The sequence below is a fragment of the Thunnus albacares genome, chromosome 6, assembly GCF_914725855.1.
Source record: "Thunnus albacares chromosome 6, fThuAlb1.1, whole genome shotgun sequence".
Lineage (NCBI taxonomy): Eukaryota > Metazoa > Chordata > Actinopteri > Scombriformes > Scombridae > Thunnus > Thunnus albacares.
Window position 1 is genome coordinate 29,409,200 of NC_058111.1, and position 19,368 is coordinate 29,428,567.

At 41.7% G+C, this 19,368-nt stretch overlaps 1 protein-coding gene across 2 annotated transcripts in view; it reads right to left on the reverse strand.

The window, feature by feature from the left end:
- Positions 1-2,677: 2,677 nt before the first annotated feature.
- The window catches only part of epha4l (eph receptor A4, like), a 56,246-nt gene continuing 39,555 nt past the window's right edge, over positions 2,678-19,368 (reverse strand). The window contains exons 9-18 of one of the 2 annotated variants that reach the window (XM_044354064.1): positions 17,733-17,788; positions 17,129-17,242; positions 16,294-16,479; positions 12,718-12,779; positions 11,530-11,739; positions 11,269-11,418; positions 10,638-10,834; positions 8,434-8,592; positions 6,076-7,305; positions 2,678-4,287 (exon numbers count right to left, since the gene is read on the reverse strand). In XM_044354064.1, coding sequence (XP_044209999.1) covers positions 7,191-7,305; positions 8,434-8,592; positions 10,638-10,834; positions 11,269-11,418; positions 11,530-11,739; positions 12,718-12,779; positions 16,294-16,479; positions 17,129-17,242; positions 17,733-17,788 — 1,249 coding nt within the window. In that variant the 3' untranslated portion in view covers positions 2,678-4,287; positions 6,076-7,190. Of the gene's footprint in view, positions 4,288-6,075; positions 7,306-8,433; positions 8,593-10,637; positions 10,835-11,268; positions 11,419-11,529; positions 11,740-12,717; positions 12,780-16,293; positions 16,480-17,128; positions 17,243-17,732; positions 17,792-19,368 lie in introns of both variants that reach the window. The other variant, XM_044354063.1, reaches the window with a different exon arrangement.

Here is a 19,368-nt window from a genome sequence, read left to right on the forward strand (position 1 = left end):
TATTGTGCGGATTTAAGGACGTACTTAGGAATGACAACACAAAGGACAGAGTAATCATGATGTCAGTGTGAAGTGTGGCGCCCCACTGTGATTAACTTAAAGGACGGGCCAGGAGGGATTTTATCTTTCAAATCAGGACATTGAATTATGAAACAAAGTGACCCAATGAACAGGGCTGCAGCGACAGTATGGAGCTGCTGGGGTTAAGCCAGTTTGAGGGGCTAGCACTTCACCTACAGGTTCCCTAATTGGATTGGCTGACAAAAGCATCAAGGTTTCTAGCATTGTGTGTGTTTGTGTGTAAAAGAGGATCTGAAGGGGTAAGTTTCCTATCTCTTCACTCAGTCTACATATAAGCCCCTTTATTTGGATTTAAGTGTGAGAGGGTTTATACAATTGAGACTTGATTGAGTTATCAGAGCTGAGACAGGTTTTAAAGTGACAAAAGAAATACAAATCCCAAAGTTTGTTCATGTCTATGAGTAATGTGTGTAAAGCAACCCTATTGCCAGACAAAACAAGGCTAGATTACATTCTAGGCCAGTGTGTTCCAAATTTACACTTTCTACAATGTTTGTACAGTCTCAGTCAAGCTACAACTTGAAAATGAGATAAGATAGAGCTTAATTCACCCTGAAAGAAACACACATAGTTACATTTAATACATGCAGCAGAAGATAAGCATTGTTGATTGAATGTGTTTGACACAGTGAAATAACAACTGTAGCCTACTGTATTTTTCATGAACTACTTGATCCAAATACTGACAGTCTTGGCTCATACTATAAAATTGATCAGCTTTTTTTATTTCTATTTTTATTATTGATATGGTTTGAATGAAAGTTTACCTGGGAGAATGTGACTGACATTGACATGATGAGTTGATGGTTTTACTGCAGAAGACCTATCACTCTGTTGATGTTGTTGGAACTACAAAAACAAATTTGTTAGCATTGGTGCTAGTGAATTAGTGTGTTTTTCCAGCCCGTCAGTCTCAGTCAGTTACTCGCACCAGTGCGGCCAAAGAATTTTTTCACGTTTGCTACACTCTAGTCTTCACTTTCACATAAGGAGTAAAAATAAGAAAGAAGAGCAGCATCGTAGCACTAGCTGGCTGATGTGGACATGACACAGCAGAGTGCATTAAAGAAAGCATCTGCATTTGATCGGGTTTATTTTAGCTGTTACTGATCCATTTAAATTTGACCCTGATGATCCTCCGGATCAGCAGGTGACATTCCTTGGATTATGGAAGGATTGTGGCTATAGTTAATAAAAAAGTTTAATGTTTATTGTAGTAGTAGATACACTTAAAACGATCCAAGTAAAGGATGGTCTTTTATTCCCACCATCTGTGTTGTCCCTCCTATAAAAAAAGATCATGGGCTGGAATATCTGGAAGATCATTTTCTTGGGCCGGCTCACTGAGCATCCAAGGCTTTACTGACAGAGGTGTTGGATTGTGCTCGTTTTGTTCTAGCATTGGAGAGACAGGCAGCGTTACAGCCAAATCATGGCCACAACCTGAACTTTCAACATGACTTGGCTTACTCTGGTTAGCAGACAGCCAGCTTTTCCTTTCCATGTGACCTGCACTAACTCTGCCTGTCTGGGTTTCTTCCTCTCACTTTGTTTTTTTTCTGTTCTCCTTCTTGCTCGCATTCAGGGCTGCACTTACTGCCTTCCTTCATCTGCCTTGTTGAGCAGCACACCCCCTCTTCTTTTTGTCAACATTATTGGGCCAGGATTATAGCAAAAAAAAATCCTTGTGTACACATACATATTATATGTATGTGTATTCGTGTGGGTTATGTTTTTAAAAAAAAAAAAAAAAAAATCAAATTCTGTTCCGGTTGTCAACATTTTAAATATAAACATTCTCGGTTTAGGGCAAATTTATCAAGCTCAGCCTCACTAATCTTCCTCCGTCTTCCCCTCGAAGCTTGCCAACAATCTGCGAAGGAGGCACACTTTCCCTCAGAGGCCGATAAAAATCTCCCACTGCAAACTTCAGAGCTTTAATGTATGCATGCGTTGCACTGGTGATTTCTCAGGAAATGTGTAAAACGCCATTTGGCTCAACATTCGCCTGAGCTCCGTTTCTAAAACTGTCCTCTCTCCCCCCCCCCCCCCCCCCTCACACCCCCTCTCTCCCGGGCCCTTATCAAAGACTCAGGACAATCAGCGGTTTATCGCTGCTGGAAATGAGCACAGGAAGCAGATGTTATTCTGATTAAACACGCATACACACACATGCACTGCGCCAAGTGAGTGGCGCTCGCTGCTGCCTCAAGGCCTGAGAGGAGTTGAGGGCCAAGTCTTCAAGTCCAGAGTCATGATATCTGCTGAACATGTGCTGCAGAGAGGACACACTGCCAACAGACCGGCCAGTTTTTTTTTTTCTTTCAGTGTGTGTGTTTATGTTACGCAGAGCGACAGTGAAAAATAGAAAGCACAAATGAGGCCAAGAAACTGCTTGATGTGCTACCTTGGCCTGTTACATAATCCCTCCATTATATGCAATCATATAATGCAGTAATCAATGCATGATAGTAAGATAATCAGCTCTACTCTACGGACATAATGACCGTAATAACTGATGAAAATGCTGACGGTCTTCGCTTTAGACAATGCAGCGTATGTGTGTGTGTGTGAATGAGAGGCAGGGAGATCGTCATATGGTTTCTACTTTAATAAGAATGCGCTTTGGCACCCCTTTATTTTCTTCACTTTAGGCTATTATTTTACAAACTAGATATAAAAGGACATAAATAAATGACATAAGTTACATGTACCTAGAGCTCCTTGACAAAAAAAAAAACAAAAAAACAAAAAAAAAACAAGGCCAAAAAAACCCAAAACAAAACAAAAAAAAATCATGATCATGTCAAAAAAGGTACAAAAACAAAAGATTGAGAGAATGTTAGATCTACATGGCTAGATCATATGGCATCGGAAGGCATACAATGACAAACATTAACTCTTGCGTTTTTGTTAATTTTTTTTCTTTTTGTGTTTTTCAAATCGTCCAACATTTAAGTAAAGGAAAAAAGTATTTTACAGTACATTCTGGTTTCCTTCTCCTTCCCAACATGTCTTGCATATTTCCAAACAGGTCCTTTTTTGACAGATAAAACCCAAAAATAACACATTGCCAAAAGGAAAGAGCAGTAGAGCTGTATTAAGGACGGAGGTGTTCTTGTATTATCTGAAGCGTCACTTACAAGTTTAAAAACATTCACATAAGTATAGTTTAAAGAGATAAAGGAACAAAATGAATATAGTCCATTGGGTTAAACCTGTAGCTGTATGATGTGCTCTGGAAAAAATAAAAATAACCAACAGTTTCCCCTTCTTTATCACTTTTTTCCTCACTTCTCTGATCCTTTGTTGTGTACAGATGCTTCATTTTAAACTGCTCCCTGTTCCCATATCGAGAGAGACTTTTCCAACATTTTCTCCTTGACTTGTCATGAGCTCGGAGAGTCCAAACTCTAGTCTGTGTCCGCTGCGTTTCTACGGACAAGAGGCTTCGAGTTGCACTTGTCTGTGTCTCTGCGTGTCCATTTGCAAGCCGGCTTCACTGCAAAAGCAGAAATGGGTTGCATTCCACAAAGCTGTTTAATAAATGCTGTTGCTGAGTAGAGTTTGCACGACGGGAGCAACACACCTTACATCGTTTTTTAGACGACACGAAAGCAAAAAAAAAAAAAGTCCACGGTTTTTCTTTATATCAAAAACAATACAACTCTTGTTATCTCCTCCTCCTCCACAGTGGCATGAAAACAGACAAAATTACTGATAGTACTTCTGAGACGTCACTCATACATCTAGACACGCACACTCGTGCACACACACACACACTTCGAGACTCATTCGCACGCTCAAATCAAACGCTTGTTACTTTACATGCAAACAAAGAACAAAACAACACAACAAAAAAAATCACAAAATAAAATGAAACTTTCAACAAAAAAAAAAGTACATTATCCGCTGGAGCAGGGCTTCTCGATTATATTACATTCTTCTTATTGTCTCTTTTTTATGCTGTTAAATCATTCATAGTAATTCCAGTACTTTGCTGGATGGCCACAAGCACATGGCGGCTAGTTTGTCAAGTTGACGTGTTGTGACGGCGGACGTCTCGGAAACGTGGGGATGGATTTGTCATCTCGATGTCAGAGGAGACTCCAAGGAGAGGAAGGGAGCGCAGGAGGAGGAAGACGAGGAGGAATTCTAGTCATGGCGAGCGAGGCCGGGATCCTGTTTTATGATGGACGGCAGCAGCTGGGGAGAAAGAGAGAGAGACTGCATCAGTCATGGTGGTTTTGAATATAAACAATTTCTGCTTGGCATCCAGTCCTGACCAACAATACTCCTTTCTAGCTTCAGCTCCGTGGAACATTCAACTCATCTGCTAAACAAAATCGAGAGCCAAAGCCAGAGCATCCAGAGACGGCGAGCAGCCGCCCTGTAGGGGGAGAATATGGATTTCGTGGCAACAATGTATTAACTTGTGTGCACCATATGCTGTTGTATGCACATAATGCATGAAACGTGTCCTTGACTGATTGGCACGCATCAAACGCACGCCAATACACATTTAACGAGTGTGTATATTAGAATACTAGATGTATAAATTGAAGCCAGTGCAACTGCACAATGCTTTTTTTTATAATACTGACTGAAATGATTCCTTTGTAAAATTTTTAACATCCCTGAAGAAGGAATACTGATTAAATATGGAACATTCATTCTCATTATTATAGGTACTGGATATTCAAAAAAAGCTCTGTACAGCAATTTTCAAAATTAGTTTTATTTTTGTTCACAAGAAGTAAACGCCGTTATACTGAGAGGTGTTTTTCTAATATTTAGTCTACCCACATATATATATATAAATGGGGTGACACTTTGCAGTTTAATTAAATATAATTCAACAGTAGAGCTGAAACAATTAGTTGGTCGACAGGAAATTAATCAGCAAACATTTGGATAATTGCTTCATCATTTCAGTCATTTTTTCAAGCAAAATTTCTAGACATTCGCTGGTTTGAGCTTCTCAAACGTGATGATTTGAAGCTTTACTTTCTCAGATAGTAAATCTAATGTCTCCAGGTTTTGGACTCTTGGTCAGATAAAACAAACAACCTGAAAGCATCGCCTTGGGCTCTGAGAAATTATAACAGGCATTTTTCATGATTTTTAATCAATAATGATAATAATTATTAGTTGCAGCTCCACAAACTGCACATAAACAAACACTTCTCTGAAACAGTTGCAATGAAAACTGAACATGATAACCTTCATGGAGGTATATTTTTTATTGCAAGGGCTATTGTATTAGTTAGATGAAGCTAATAAACTGGAAACTAAGTGTATAAAAATAAATCAAATAAATCAACGCCGTCACATAATTTAAACTAATTATGTAAGTGGGCGAGGTCAGTCTTGAACCTGCTGAGTAATCCAAATCCATTCTTTATTAACTTGGGGGTATGTGTTAATTTGTGCGCATAAATTATGATCTTCTACTTAGAAAGTCAAAAAATGAAAATCTGGGCAAGGATTAACCAAAAGGGGGGACGAATTAGTGTTATTTGATATATAAAAATGAAAGCATAAAGCCTTCCTGCTACCATGACAACATATTTGTTTGTTGGTCGCCCCAGAATCACCTTCTCCTCAATCCTGAAAGTGTTAGTGAGCTCTAAAGGGCTTTGTTTGGCTGACTGGGAGTCAGCCGCTGATTAATTCTTCTCATTAACATGCCAGCCACATCAGGTCCGCAGACTGATCACAGACCAGCGGCTATTGATCTGCTCTGGCTGCCTACGATGGCGCGACCCGCTTGTTAATTAACACTGTTTCTGGTGCTGAGGGGCCAATGATGAGAGAAACAGGGGGTTCTAATGAATTTTATAGGCTCTTGGTGGCTAGACATACTTGATATTAGAGGCATATTGCAATAATAAGGGGAGGTATAATCCAATAACTTTATATGTTTTGTTTTACGAGGGCTTTTTTTAGTGCTGTGCAAAGGTAAAAACAAAAAAAAGTACTATTGATTCTCACCTTGATATCTGTTTGAGTAATCCCCAGTGTATTTTCTTATTTATTGTCTTGGCAATTTTGATGCTAATGATTCTGATTCATTCTGCATCCATACTGCCTTTGTTGCATCCTTTTGTCCGAATAAATCCTGCCAATAAATTCCGTCATCTTGCATCCAATTAATTAAGCCAATTTAGCTGGTCCAAACAGCTGTCCATCAAAAGTGGTGAGGAAGAGGTGGTAGGTCCTGCAGGAGGGTGGGCGGGGGCTTTGATTCTGATAGGGAGATGAATGGAAGAATCCAAATTGTGTGTTTATCAGAGGTGTGGGAAGGCATTTTTGGGAAGACAGGGGAGTGGGAAGGCTCCTCTGGAAGATCAAAGACATTCTCAGCAACGTCCTGAGGGCAACAAAATACAGCGTTCTGGGAAAAAAAACAAGGCCAGAACAGAGCAAAAATACAACAAGAAGCTCCTCAAAATAAGCCCTCCCTGCACCGCCATCTCCCCGCGGAATCCAACCCTCAACCTCTCAGAGATTCACTGTTTATATCTGACGGTTAGGATCCTCCATTTTGTCTGTGAGATATCAAACAGATCCAGCTGAGAGAGAACAATGGTGGCCGGGGCGGCCTGCGTGTCCCACAGAAACAATTCATGTACAATAAACACAGTCACAGGAAATCAAAAAAATCTGCTCCGCGGACTATTCCAGAAAGAAAGTTCCAGAAACAACACTCTGCCCAAGAGGAGGAAGAAAGGTATTCCCTCCTCCCTCGCTTTTCCTTCCAGACCATTAAAGGCACTCCAGATTGGCCTCTCGGAAGCACTTTTCCAGCCGTCCCTCCATCTATCCATAAATGCTGCAGACAGAAGTGTCCCATTCTCCAAAACAACAAAAAAAGGGCAAGGTAAAGGTCTGATTTTAAAAAAGTGCCATTTTCACCACTTTTTTTCTTCTTCATCAACGTCTTCTTTTCTTTTAGATCCAATTTAAAGTGCATGGATGAGGTAAACTATTTCTTCATAGTTTATTTGTCTCTTTTTTTTTAATATTTAATCTTTTTTGTTATTTTTTTTTTTTCATAAGAAATGAAGTCGCTTTGCTCCCTTTTCCTTTTTCTTTGTTTAAATCTCTCAGACGGGAACCATTCTGCCTTGCATCTGTTGCATTTGAGACAGCATTCCCTGGACGCTGGTCAGGATCTTGTTCTGGTGTGCTGCCGAGGAGATGCCTATGCGGGCCATGTCTCTGGAAGGATGGGGAAAAGCAGACATTTAGGACTGAGGACAACAATAACAAACACACGAAAGCCTGATCCACATGATGGATTTTACACCCTTCCAGTGGAAACTGACTTGACAGTTTAACTGCTGTATAAGGAATTTCACTTGCCAACACAGCAATCCTAATCCTGTAATCTTAATGGGTGAAAAATGAAAATATTAGGCCTACAGACCAGTGACAGAGACACATTTAACACATGTATAATTTTCAAAAGATGTCATGGATTTTGGGTCATACATGTATATTTATTTGCCTTCTTGCCAGGAGTTTACAAGAAGATTGACACCACTCATGTATGTATGCTAAATATGAAACTAGAGCCAACAGGCAAGTAGCTTAGCTTAGTTTAGCATAAAGATTGGAAGCTGGGAGAAAAAGCTAGCTAGGTTACGTGCTGGAAGTATTTCTAATATGTAACTAAAAACACAAGATGCACAATGTGCTGTTTTTACACTTCTGTCTGTGATTAAACAAATAGGATATGTGTCATTTGGTAAAATGTGGAGGTGCTGGTATAGCCAGGCTAGCTCTAGGTTATGCTAAGCTAAACTATCACTTCTTGGCTCTAGCTTTGTATTTAGCATACAAACATGGAAGTGACATCAATGTTCTTCTTCAAATGAGCATATTTCCCAAAATGTTGAGGTATACCTTTAATAAGATTAATTTTGTTTCAATTATATAATTAGAATTTTCAATTCATTTCAAAATAGTCTTCAAAATAATAATCAAAGTATTCAAAAAAATAAGATTTAAATAAGATTTGATTGATTGTTTTCGAGAATATTTCTTAGTAGTCATGAAAGTGAAATTTACTGTGCACATAAGTATTTTCAAGTAAAACCAATGTTTTTAAGTGGTAAACCAGTCCAAATTCACACATAAATCATCTTTTACTTCTTTAAATATTCTTTTTTTTTAAATAATGAAGTGATCTGTGTAAAAAGTGGGACCACAGTTCCACTGCATTTACAGAATTGGCTTGCTGTAAGAAAAGTTAAGTTTTTTGCTGTGTTGACTGGCTTGTATCTTCTCTATCCCTTTTTCTTTCCTTCCTCCCTTCTTCTCCCATTTTTTCCCCCTCATACTCACTCCTGTGTCATGTGGACCACAGCCTCGGGAGTGGTGTAGCCAGCAGCGGTAAAGTTATCGCTGTATCTCTCCATACCGATGGCCTGCAGCCAGTCCTCCACTGTGCCTACGGCCGAGGACGCTTCGGGGCTGCCTGGCTCCAGCAGGGTGGTGTTGGGCCTGGTGGGTGGAGGAGAGAAAGGAAGGAAGAGGAAAAGTGGAAAATTAATGAAATTATCTTAAGTTTTGTAGGTTCTAACTTCTCCAAGTAGCAGCCACAGTCAGTGTTTGATGCTGCTGCAGTTCAGTCCAGCACACATGAAAGCTTTAGCCCCAAACCATCATGTGTGCAACCGTCTGTGCAAATAGATAATAAAAGTTACAGTCTGATTAAGTGCTTTTGACGTGAAAAGCAATGATCCGCTTTGTTACACAGTCTGGAACACCGCTGATTCATGACAAGTACGGCAATGACTGCATTACGGGAATTAGACTTTCCTCACACCAGACTGTGATGCTCCACCCTAGTATCAAAAGAGCATGACACATACACCTTGTGCAACGACAAAAAAGCTACAGCTGTAAAATGCACCATGCTACATTTCCTTGTGCCCCTGTTATCTAGGTCCTACCAGAAACGGAGCCAAGTCAAACACAGTTCCTCCTGGGTGTGACCGACACAGTTAGTTAATCCTTATTTTACAGAAAACACACAACCCGGGCATACTTCACTGAACTTAACTGCACGGTGGAGTTCCTTCTCAAATCCAGATATTCATCAACAGAATTACCTCCTTCTTTTTTCCACTTCTTTTTTCACATCTTTCCCTTTCTCCGCCAGCCAAGAAACATTCACATGCAGGGGCCGGCGAGTCTGTAGCGGTGGCAGTCTCGTCATGCTTTGATGACTCTCTCACTCTCATACACTCTTTATCGTTCTCTCTTTTTAAAAAGGATGTTGAGTTGAAGTGTGAGAACAGGATGTCAGACTCTTCACTGAGTCGTCACTTGTCAGTAGGTGGAAAAGATTATACCCCGCCTCACACACACACACACACACACACACACTCTACTTTCCCCTTTCCTCTTGTACCTTCAAAAGCTGCATTTACTGTATAGGACTCGGTTCTGCAAATTACTCCATAAGGACTCTGCTCTCGCCGTGTCCCATTAGGCGAGTGTGTGCGTGCGCAGGTGTGTCCCGCTCGCGTGTGCTCACAAACTCGTTAAACTCAAACAGACTCCCGCTGGCCTGCGTTGAGTCTGTAAACACACGTAGGTCATTCTTAACACGTTTAGCTGCTCGAGAGTAATGGTGTCGGAGCTGTAGGGTCATGTTTGTTTTTAACTCGGCGTTACATCGTAATTCTCCCCCCCTTTTAGAGTGGCTGCATTCCTGAGTGTATAGCACCATTAAAGCTAGTTTGCAGAGAAATCCATTATGGAGGGTGTTTGTGCTGAAAAGAGCCACATGTTGCTGGTAGATAATGTTTAATGGTGAATGTAAATGCGGGAGAGAGAATAGGGGTGTGTGTGTGTGTGTTTGTGTTGGTGTGAGAGGTACATAATACATTTTGTAGCAACTAGACTGCATACAGTGCGGGCTAGTGGGTAAAGCTGATGACTAAATGTGTGTTTATGTACATTAGCTTCCAAAACAACATATTTGTGGATTGTGAAATTATAATTTTCAGTACTTGCTCCTGAATCTATATTGCTCTGTTTTTTTTTTTTCTAGATTCATTTGGAATATAGATCAACTAAAATAACATCATTTAATGTAAGGAATCCATGAAACAAGTTGTGACCCATCACCAAAGTGGTGTGTATTTCCAGATTTTTATTTGAGGAATTCCTATAAATTTCTCTGATTTACTGCTAAAATTTCTACTACTTACAATTCCATTATATTCTGGGAATTCTATCACCAGTAAAAGCATTGGTGTGTGCGTTTATGTGTTTTCAGATCATGTTCTGAATGCCTAGAAAGTAGTTCCAATGAAAACTCTTCAAAGTGTGCTCTGGGACATTTAAGAATGTCATTTTTCAGTGCTCTGAGCACTCCAAATGTTCCTTTCTCCTTCACACGGAGCTGGAGGCAGAAATCTCAGAGCTGGATATCTGAAAACCTGGTCAAATACAAACAAAACTATCTGCATGGCTAGATACAACTAGAGACGAGTGAAAACATGTTTTTTGTAATTTGGGTGGCCCTCCTCTCTCACCTGACAGCGGTCTCTCCCCCGGTCCTCTTCAGAGTGTTGGGGTTACGAATCAGCTTGTCCAGCATGTTGACGATCTGTCCAAACTTTGGCCGGTCGGCCCTCTCTCTCTGCCAGCAGTCCAGCATGAGCTGGTGGAGCGCCACAGGGCAATCCATGGGCGGGGGCAGCCGATAGCCCTCATCAATAGCCTTGATCACCTAGGAGGTAGATTAATTCTGTGGTGAGTCACTGTGTTTCTGTGTTTGTCTGGGAAGGATTTGACTGTAATAAAAACTGTAGGCAGTTTGATTACAGCTATGTTGTTTTTTTCCCACTTAATTTTATACCCATCGCTTAATTTTTAATCATCTTACTTTGGGCACCTACGCAACACATTTGGCATAAATTAAATTCTTTATCATCATTAGTGACACTGGAAATTTGAATTCAATGTGTAATGAGAAAAGGAAATATACTGCTGGTGTTTATCATCCCTGCAGGCATTTTATTATATATCCAAGTTAATATGATCTTTTAAAAATATTTGACGGTACACATGCAACTGGGAATTATTGTTGAGCTTTAATACTGCACCCTAATTCAAGCTGTCTATTATTTATGAATGTCTGCATATAATTACATTTTGACTTACATCTTGGTTACTCATGTCCCAATATGGTCGCTCGCCATATGACATCACCTCCCACATGACGATGCCATAGCTCCACACGTCGCTGGCCGAGGTGAACTTCCTGTAAGCGATGGCCTCCGGGGCCGTCCAGCGGATTGGGATCTTCCCGCCCTGTAATTGACAGATGGTCTGATGAATAAAATCTGACAAAGCAGACAAGTAAGGTGACACGCAGACAGACCAGTGACTCAGTCGGACATATGCTCGCTTACACACACTCACCCTGGTGGTGTACGCAGCCTCTGGGTCGTCCTCCAGCACTCGGGACATGCCGAAGTCAGACACCTTGCACACCAGGTTGCTATTGACTAAGATGTTGCGAGCTGCCAGGTCGCGGTGAACATAGCTCATGTCTGATAGGTACTTCATGCCTGACGCGATTCCGCGCAGGATGCCGACCAACTGGATCACTGTGAAGCGACCGTCGTTCTTCTGCAGAAAAGAAAAAGAAAATATATTTATTCATACAGTATAATCTTACTGATATATTAGATGTTAAAAAAAGTATAAATCATTATTTCTACTATGAAATGCTCCATGGTGGATTTTTAAAAATGGTAATACTTTAAGTAACATTTATAAGTATAAAAACAAAAAATAAATAAGTGGTTTATAATATAATGTAGCTGTATAAAGATATAAGGATATTTTTCAGCTTAGATTATTTTTGATATATACATTTTAAAGTGTTTATTATTGTATTTGGCAATGCTTGATAACACAGTATAATGCATCTGTATGATTGCACACATGAACAAATTATTACATGCATTTTTTGATAATAAAGAAGGATTATTAATGAAATAATCCTGACATTAGACTAAGTTATAAAGAATTTATGAACTATTTATACACATTCACAATTTTACAATTACTTATAAATGTGCTAAACACTCATTAAGACATATCATTTTATATAATTACAACTATGTTATTGTAGTTAATTAAGCATTCATGAACTGTTTGTATACCAGTTATAGATGCATCATAAAAGGAGTTATGGTGGTTGATAAAAACATTACAAAATACTTGAAAACTTCCTTATATCTGCGTATAACTAATGCTGTGCAACAAGTGGTTGTAATTTTCTTACATTTACCTTAAAGCTGTGTACATTTACAGGATAAAGTAGCTAATCGTCATCTAAATCCTAAAGTTCAGTGAACCCTGAAAAAACAGAGGTGAAACCTGCGCCAACCTCCTTGTCGGAAAAACGGTCGATCAAGGAGAGGATAAAGATTAGGGCGAATGTTTGTGAACGAACGCTTGTAATTTCGGCAGATGACATTACAGAGATAAGATGGGATAAGCAAGGTACAGCTGTATCGCACACACACACACACACACACACACACGCACACGTACACACACACATACACACGTGTGTGCAGACAGAAACGCATGACTGACCCTCAGGAATGCATCCAGTGATCCGTTTTCCATGTACTCTGTGATAATCATCACTGGCTTACCTAGAGAGAGAGAGAGAGTGAAAGAGTGAGAGAATGAAAGGCAGATGATTATGGAGGTAAACGATGCACATCACAGCCCGACACAGCAGGGGAGGTTCTCGAGGGAATGTGGGTATGTGTGTGTGTGTGTGTGTGTGTGTGTGTGTTAGGCCATCCATCTCTGTCCCGTAGTGATTTAATTAGCTCAGTGTAACGGTTGCCCTGACGTCCCCCTTCTTTCGCTGCACATGCAAAGGCATCTCCACTGAAACAAAACACCAGCAGACACACACGCACACACACACACACACGCATGCACACAAACACACACCATCTTGTGTTTATGCAAATATGAACTGACGTTGGGTGCATTATCCAAAGTATCATCACAGCCACTCACCCAGAATCCCTCTGACTCACTATTTATGTCACTCACTGTCCCTTTGCCCTCTTTCTCCTCTGCCAACTTTCCACGCATCTGTCACTCTCCTGCTAGTTCCTATTGCTTTCTTTTTCTCCTCCCTCACTCATACTCTTTCCCACTCTCTTTTACCCCTGATCCCTGCCACTCCTCTCTGGCCTTTTTCACCCCATCCCTCTGTCTTCCACTCTCTGTCTCTCTTGGGGGAGCGTCTGTGTCTTTATCTGAGTCAGGGCAGGCGGCAGGGAGGGTGGACATTCCCTGGTGGGTCTCTGTCTGTCTTTGTCTCCCCTAGGATGAGGCGGGATAGCGGGCATGAAGAGAGAGAGCAAGAGAGAGAGACGAAAAAAAAGGAGGAGGAAGGGAGGGTGGCTTGTTTTTGTCCCAAAACGCCAGCAAGCTGGTGCCTAACCAGCCATGGCAACAACACATGCCGAAAAGTGCTGCCACAAATTCCTCCGAGGACAGCGCGGTTCTTTGCGTTCCATTTCAAGTGGCACAGTTAAGGTGGACTTAAAAGCTTATTGCATTTAAGAGAAGTGCTGAGTTAAGCCTACGGCCTTGAGAGGAGGTTGTGTGAAATCTCTTGTGCGCTCCAGCAGAATGCCTAAAGCAGCAGAGAGCCGAGTGGTTGGCAGCTGAGGTCTAGAAGGTGAAGTTCCTCCACTCCACATCAGGCCTCTCGCCATGCCAAGAGGCCGTCAGTCACCGCCTTACCCGCCGCGTGATTGGCACTCCATTAATTATGGGGCGCTCCGGCGATGCCCCAAAAAGAGGAAGTGGAGTTAAAGCTGAGAGAGAGCGGGGGCCCTCTTTGTCAGCCATCTTTGTTCCCTTTGTTGTGCGTCTCTGCCCCAGGGCCGCCGGTGATTGACAGCTCCCCAATCAAGTCTGGGGAGCGTCTGACCTGCGACCTTAAACTCTCGCCTTCCCAGCCCCGCCCTCTTCCTCCCAGCCCATTTGCATGCTAATTCCTTGTTTACTGAATACGCCCTGCCGCCTTTGGCAATGAACTCTGGGCAAGGGCCCCGCCAGTGGGCCGATTATCACCTGCCAACAAAACAGGGGAAGGGGAAAGACGCAACAGGGGGACAATATTGGGGGAACGTTGGGCAAACGCTCCTCAGAGGCCCTTGCATTCGCAACAAACAAAGATCTGGCTTTTAAAAGCAGATCTTTCTTAAATTAGCACACTTTTGCTTTATGTAAATGAGCCGTTAAAAATATCACGTCTGATTTTGAGCTCTAACGGAGGCTGGATTTTAATTACACACTAGCGTGATAGAAATATAAAGTCTATACGGGTTTCAAGATGGTGGACTACAGCCAGGCAGTCCTCAGTGTGAGATTTTTGCACATTTATGTATTTTAGTGCCTATTTGGAGTTCCTCCATAATTAATAAGCCTTAATTGGCTCTGTTGGACATGCCAGCAAACTGAGGCCAGATTGAGAATTCCTTTTAACTTGATTGTAATGGAGAGCGGAGTGCTATTCAAATAATGGATTTTTAATAGATTCCGCTGACACACTCAAGTGTGAAGGACTAATTTGCCCAAACCTTGTGTCAAGCTCTCAAAAGTGGAAGGAGGTGGAGTGGGAGTTATCGGATGCCCTCCTTGCTTTGGCTCACCATCCTTTCATGTCGGCTCCTGTCACTGCTTCGCAGGTCATCTTCTTCTGCTTCATCTCTCCCTCTGTCTTGCTCCATCTTTTTTCTTTTTCAGCCTCCAGTTCAGTAGCTCTCCCACCCTCTGCTTTCTCCCACTGTCGTCCCCGCTGTTGTTCTCCGTCTTTCCTCTAATCCATCAGCCCCTGACCGCCTCCCTGTCTCTTTCTGTCCGCGTCTCTATTTGCACCTTCCCTGGCTGCCGCTTGTCTCCGATTTCTTCTCCTTCCGCCTGTCCATCTGTCCGCCTTCCCTCTGTCTTTCTCACTCCGTCTCTCTGAGGTCTAAGAGGTCATTCCCCATGGTGAGAGGTGGGATAGGTGATAAGCAATTCTGCCTGTGCTGCTGTTCACTTTCAGCTCCAGCTGGGCTAAGTGTGTGTGTGTGTGCATCTGTCTGAGTGTGTGTATGGTGTGTACAAGAGTGAGAGAGACAGTGTTATCTAGCACAGATAGGGCCAGGCTGTAGTGTCACGACACATTAAGGCACTTCATCCATCTAACCCGAGCCGAGACCGGCTATCAGCTATGGTAACACTCACATACACATGCATAAAATCAAAGGCACAGACGCCGACATGTGTTGACAAGATATTCACACACACACACACACACACACACACACGCATACATACATATACACTTCTATCCTACCAAATAGCATTGGGGGAAGGTGTAAAAGGTAGAGAGAAACAGAGAGGAGAGAGTGCCAAGGGCAGAGGGAGGGAGATTTGGCCGGTGTTTTGTGGCCATGCAGCAGCAGATAGAGGAGGGATAGGGTATCACTCCCTAACCCCAAACACATTTACAGCTGACACCATGATTAATGAGCCTGGTGCCGCACTACAGGGCCTGTTCCTGGACCCATTAGACCCCCTCCCAACTGCCCACCTAGATCTAACTCCACCTCCCCCTCCCCACCGATGCTGGACCCTTTCCATCTGGACAAAATCCACCTGGGGATACCCCAAGTGGGACATCCGGACAACACACACACACACGCACACACAATGCCAGGATGGAACATAAGTGTTTGGATATCTTTAGATACTGTAGGTAAAAGGCATGAAAACACAAAGCACCCAAACACACACCTTCGGCTAGTAAAGATAAGTCTGTCCCTGCACTCACCTTTCTCCAAAGTCACCCAAAACCGCAGACGTAGTTTGAAATGATTTATTGTTACGATTTTTTTTTAAGGGAGAGAGGGGACAGCAGAAATGAATGTCTGTGTTATTATAATGTAATAGTCATTGTGTGTGAAAATGGGATTGTGTGTGTTTGTGTATGTGTGTGTGGGAGCAATTTCCTGTAGCAATTTCATGTCCCCCAAATAGTTTCCAAAGGTTTCCTGAATAGCAAAGGAATTATGCACCAAATTATCTTCTATCTTTTTTGTTTTATTTGACACCTTTCTGTAAATGAAACGTAAACAAAGTCAGACATACATTTGGTGACCACGCCTTCTAGGTGAATGATGTTCGGGTGGTCGAACTGGCCCATGATGCTGGCCTCGGACAGGAAGTCCCTCCTCTGCTTGTCGGTGTAGCCGGCCTTCAGCGTCTTGATGGCCACGCAGATCTCTCTCTTGCCCGGCATCTTCAGTCGGCCGCTGCACACCTCCCCGAACTCCCCTGAAACACACGGCCGTCGGGTTGAAAAAGCGGAATGATCACACAAGCACTTGATACGACAGTACACGGACTATAAATCAAATCAAGAAGGCAGTAGATGAAGGTTTGCGCCTGTGTGTGTTTGTGTGCGCGTGCAGGTTAGAAGGGGTCCACTTTAAACATTGATCAGGGTCTCTAATCCCTCACCCCCCCCCCCCCCTCACCCACTGGAGCAGAGAGAGGGAGGAAATGGATATTGATTCTTTCTCTTTATTATTTTGTCATTGGATGACTTTTCTCTGGCCACAGGAATAGCACGGACAACATATTTAGCCTCTCCTGAATTCTTTTTTTTTTTTTAACTCGTTGACCTCTCTGGAGGCAGACCAAATGTTATTGTCAGAGAAAACGATGGTTTTTATTCTGAGCGCACATGAGTGCATACACAGCCACACACAGGCATGAATCACCCAGAAACAAATGCTGGCAGCAAAATATTAGCATGAAACGAATACCAAATATGCTATGATTCCATTAGGTGGATGCTTTTATCCAAAGTATGCCAGAATACGTCCAACTGCAAATGCTCCACAAAACACTGCATTTATTATAATTGATGAAAAATGGGTGAATCCACTGAAATGACTGAAAACAAAACATAGCTCCTCACCGATGCCGATGACTTTTTCGATCTTGATGCAGGAGGCATCTATCTCTTTGGCAAACTCACGGACGGCTTGGTTTGGGTCCTCGTAGGTAAAGGGGTCAACGTATATCCTCACTCCTAGGAAAGAAGTTTGGAAAGAAAGGAAGGAAGGAAGGGAGCAAAACAGAAAGAGAGAAGGGAGTGAAAAATGAAGGTTAATTCATTCCGGCAAGTACTCTCCATCTGTTCTTTATTTCATCGTGCTGCAGGCTACACCGCCTTCCTTTGCGGAACCTCTCCTCCTCCTCTTCCTCCTCCTTTCTTCTCTCCATACATCCATTTACACCGACTCTAATGCTTTTCATGTCACCATGGCTGACTTCGATGAAGATGGAGCTCATTAACTTGAAATTTTTGTGGGACCCAAATAACAATGCTGATGGCTTGATAATGAGGTGTTTGGGGCATGTTGGGATGCAAGTACATTAACTTCAAAATAGTTTTGTTTTTTTTCCCCCCATTTTATGGGCCTCATTTGCGGTTTAGAGTGCATGCACATGAGCACACCTGACAGCACTAATGTTTTTCAATTATAGAGTGTGTAGGTGTAGCGTTAACTATGAGTTACCTTGATGTAAGTGCTTCTCTTCGTCAGAGTCCTGCTTGGCCTTGCTGTACTTACTCCTTCTGGGGGCAAAAACAGTAGGGCGGTCAGTTGGAGTCACAACAGCAAATGCAAATTTTCAAGTTTCAAATGTCAAGGAGTGTGTGTCAGAATAAAAAGCATCTGCATCAACAAAACAAAATGGAACACAAGTGTCAATTCAGTAAAGCTTAATTAAAACATAAACAAAGATTCCTAAACCCACTTATACATCAATTAATTAACGCGAAGAGGCAACAAAATGACTGATTACTGATGAGACACTGATATTCTTGTTCGATATCATTATTTATTAGTCGGAGCTCATTACACAGACAGAATGCATTCTATATAATAAGCTGACGACATACCTATTGTAATTTTTAGATATGGAATATTGAGATTTGCTCTTAGTTATGTAGATAAAAGCTTAGGAATAGAACACAATTTAAGGAAATACACCTACTCACTTTCATGCTAAGAGTTAGATGAGAAGCTTGATACAACTCTAATGACGGTACGTTAAATATTAAGCTAAAGCCACGAGACTGTTAGCTTAGCTTATCACAAAGACTAGAAACAAGGGGAAACAGCTAGCCTGGCTCTGTCCACAGGTGAAAAAAATATCCTCTACCAGCAAATCTGAAGTTCTCTAATTAGCACATTAAATCTGAAACTGAAATTTAAAAATGTATTTGCTAGAATGTTGAACTATTCCATTAATGATGTATTATGGACTCACGGAAAGTTCACCACACTGAACTGATCCCACTGAAGGGTCAACTCCCATGCTACCTTTGCATTATTAACATTTTTCAGTGCATTCATCACTTCATTAAAATATTTTTTAGGAATGTTTACTACCAGATGCCAAAAATCACAAAAAAGACTCAAGTTTTCTGGTTGTGGAAAGTAACAGAGTACATTTAGTCAAGTACTGTACTTAAGTCCAATTTTATGGTCCTTTACACTGACTTCATAAGGCAATATTAATATTATAAGTTCAGTTTCATGTGTATTTATTTAACAGTTACAGTTACTAGTTGATTTATAGATTCTATAACATTCATAACATGCTTGTAAAATATGTTGCATTTTGAGAGAACCATCTACCAAACTAAAAGTAGCTTAAATTAGATCCTTTTTGACCAACTTCCATCTTAATGCATCAGTATTAATATTCCAGAGTCTGAAAGGGGCCATTCTGCATAATGAGTACTTTTACTTTCTATACTTTAAATACAATTTGCCAATAATTATTCTGTATTTTTCTATTTTTAGTCGAGTAAAACATCTACCAGCACTGAGGGTTTCTGAAGGGCACTGAGCGTACAGCAAGAACATGGAGTAAAGGGGCCATGCGGGTATAAAAGCTATAAATCAATCCTAGTGAAGATGCACTTAAATCCCTCCGAATCCCTCAGGCAGCCTGACACCTGTGCTTATATTGATGTGTTGGGTCGGTGGTGGAAATGACCAGATGTGAGAGACATTGTCCTCCTCTATGGTTGTGTAATGATGGTAAACGGCTACGTGATTACAGTCCCTCCCCACAATCACAGGATGGCCGCGGCAGCACAATGACAGTGGCCGTCACATGCATATAAAAAAGGCAGAGACA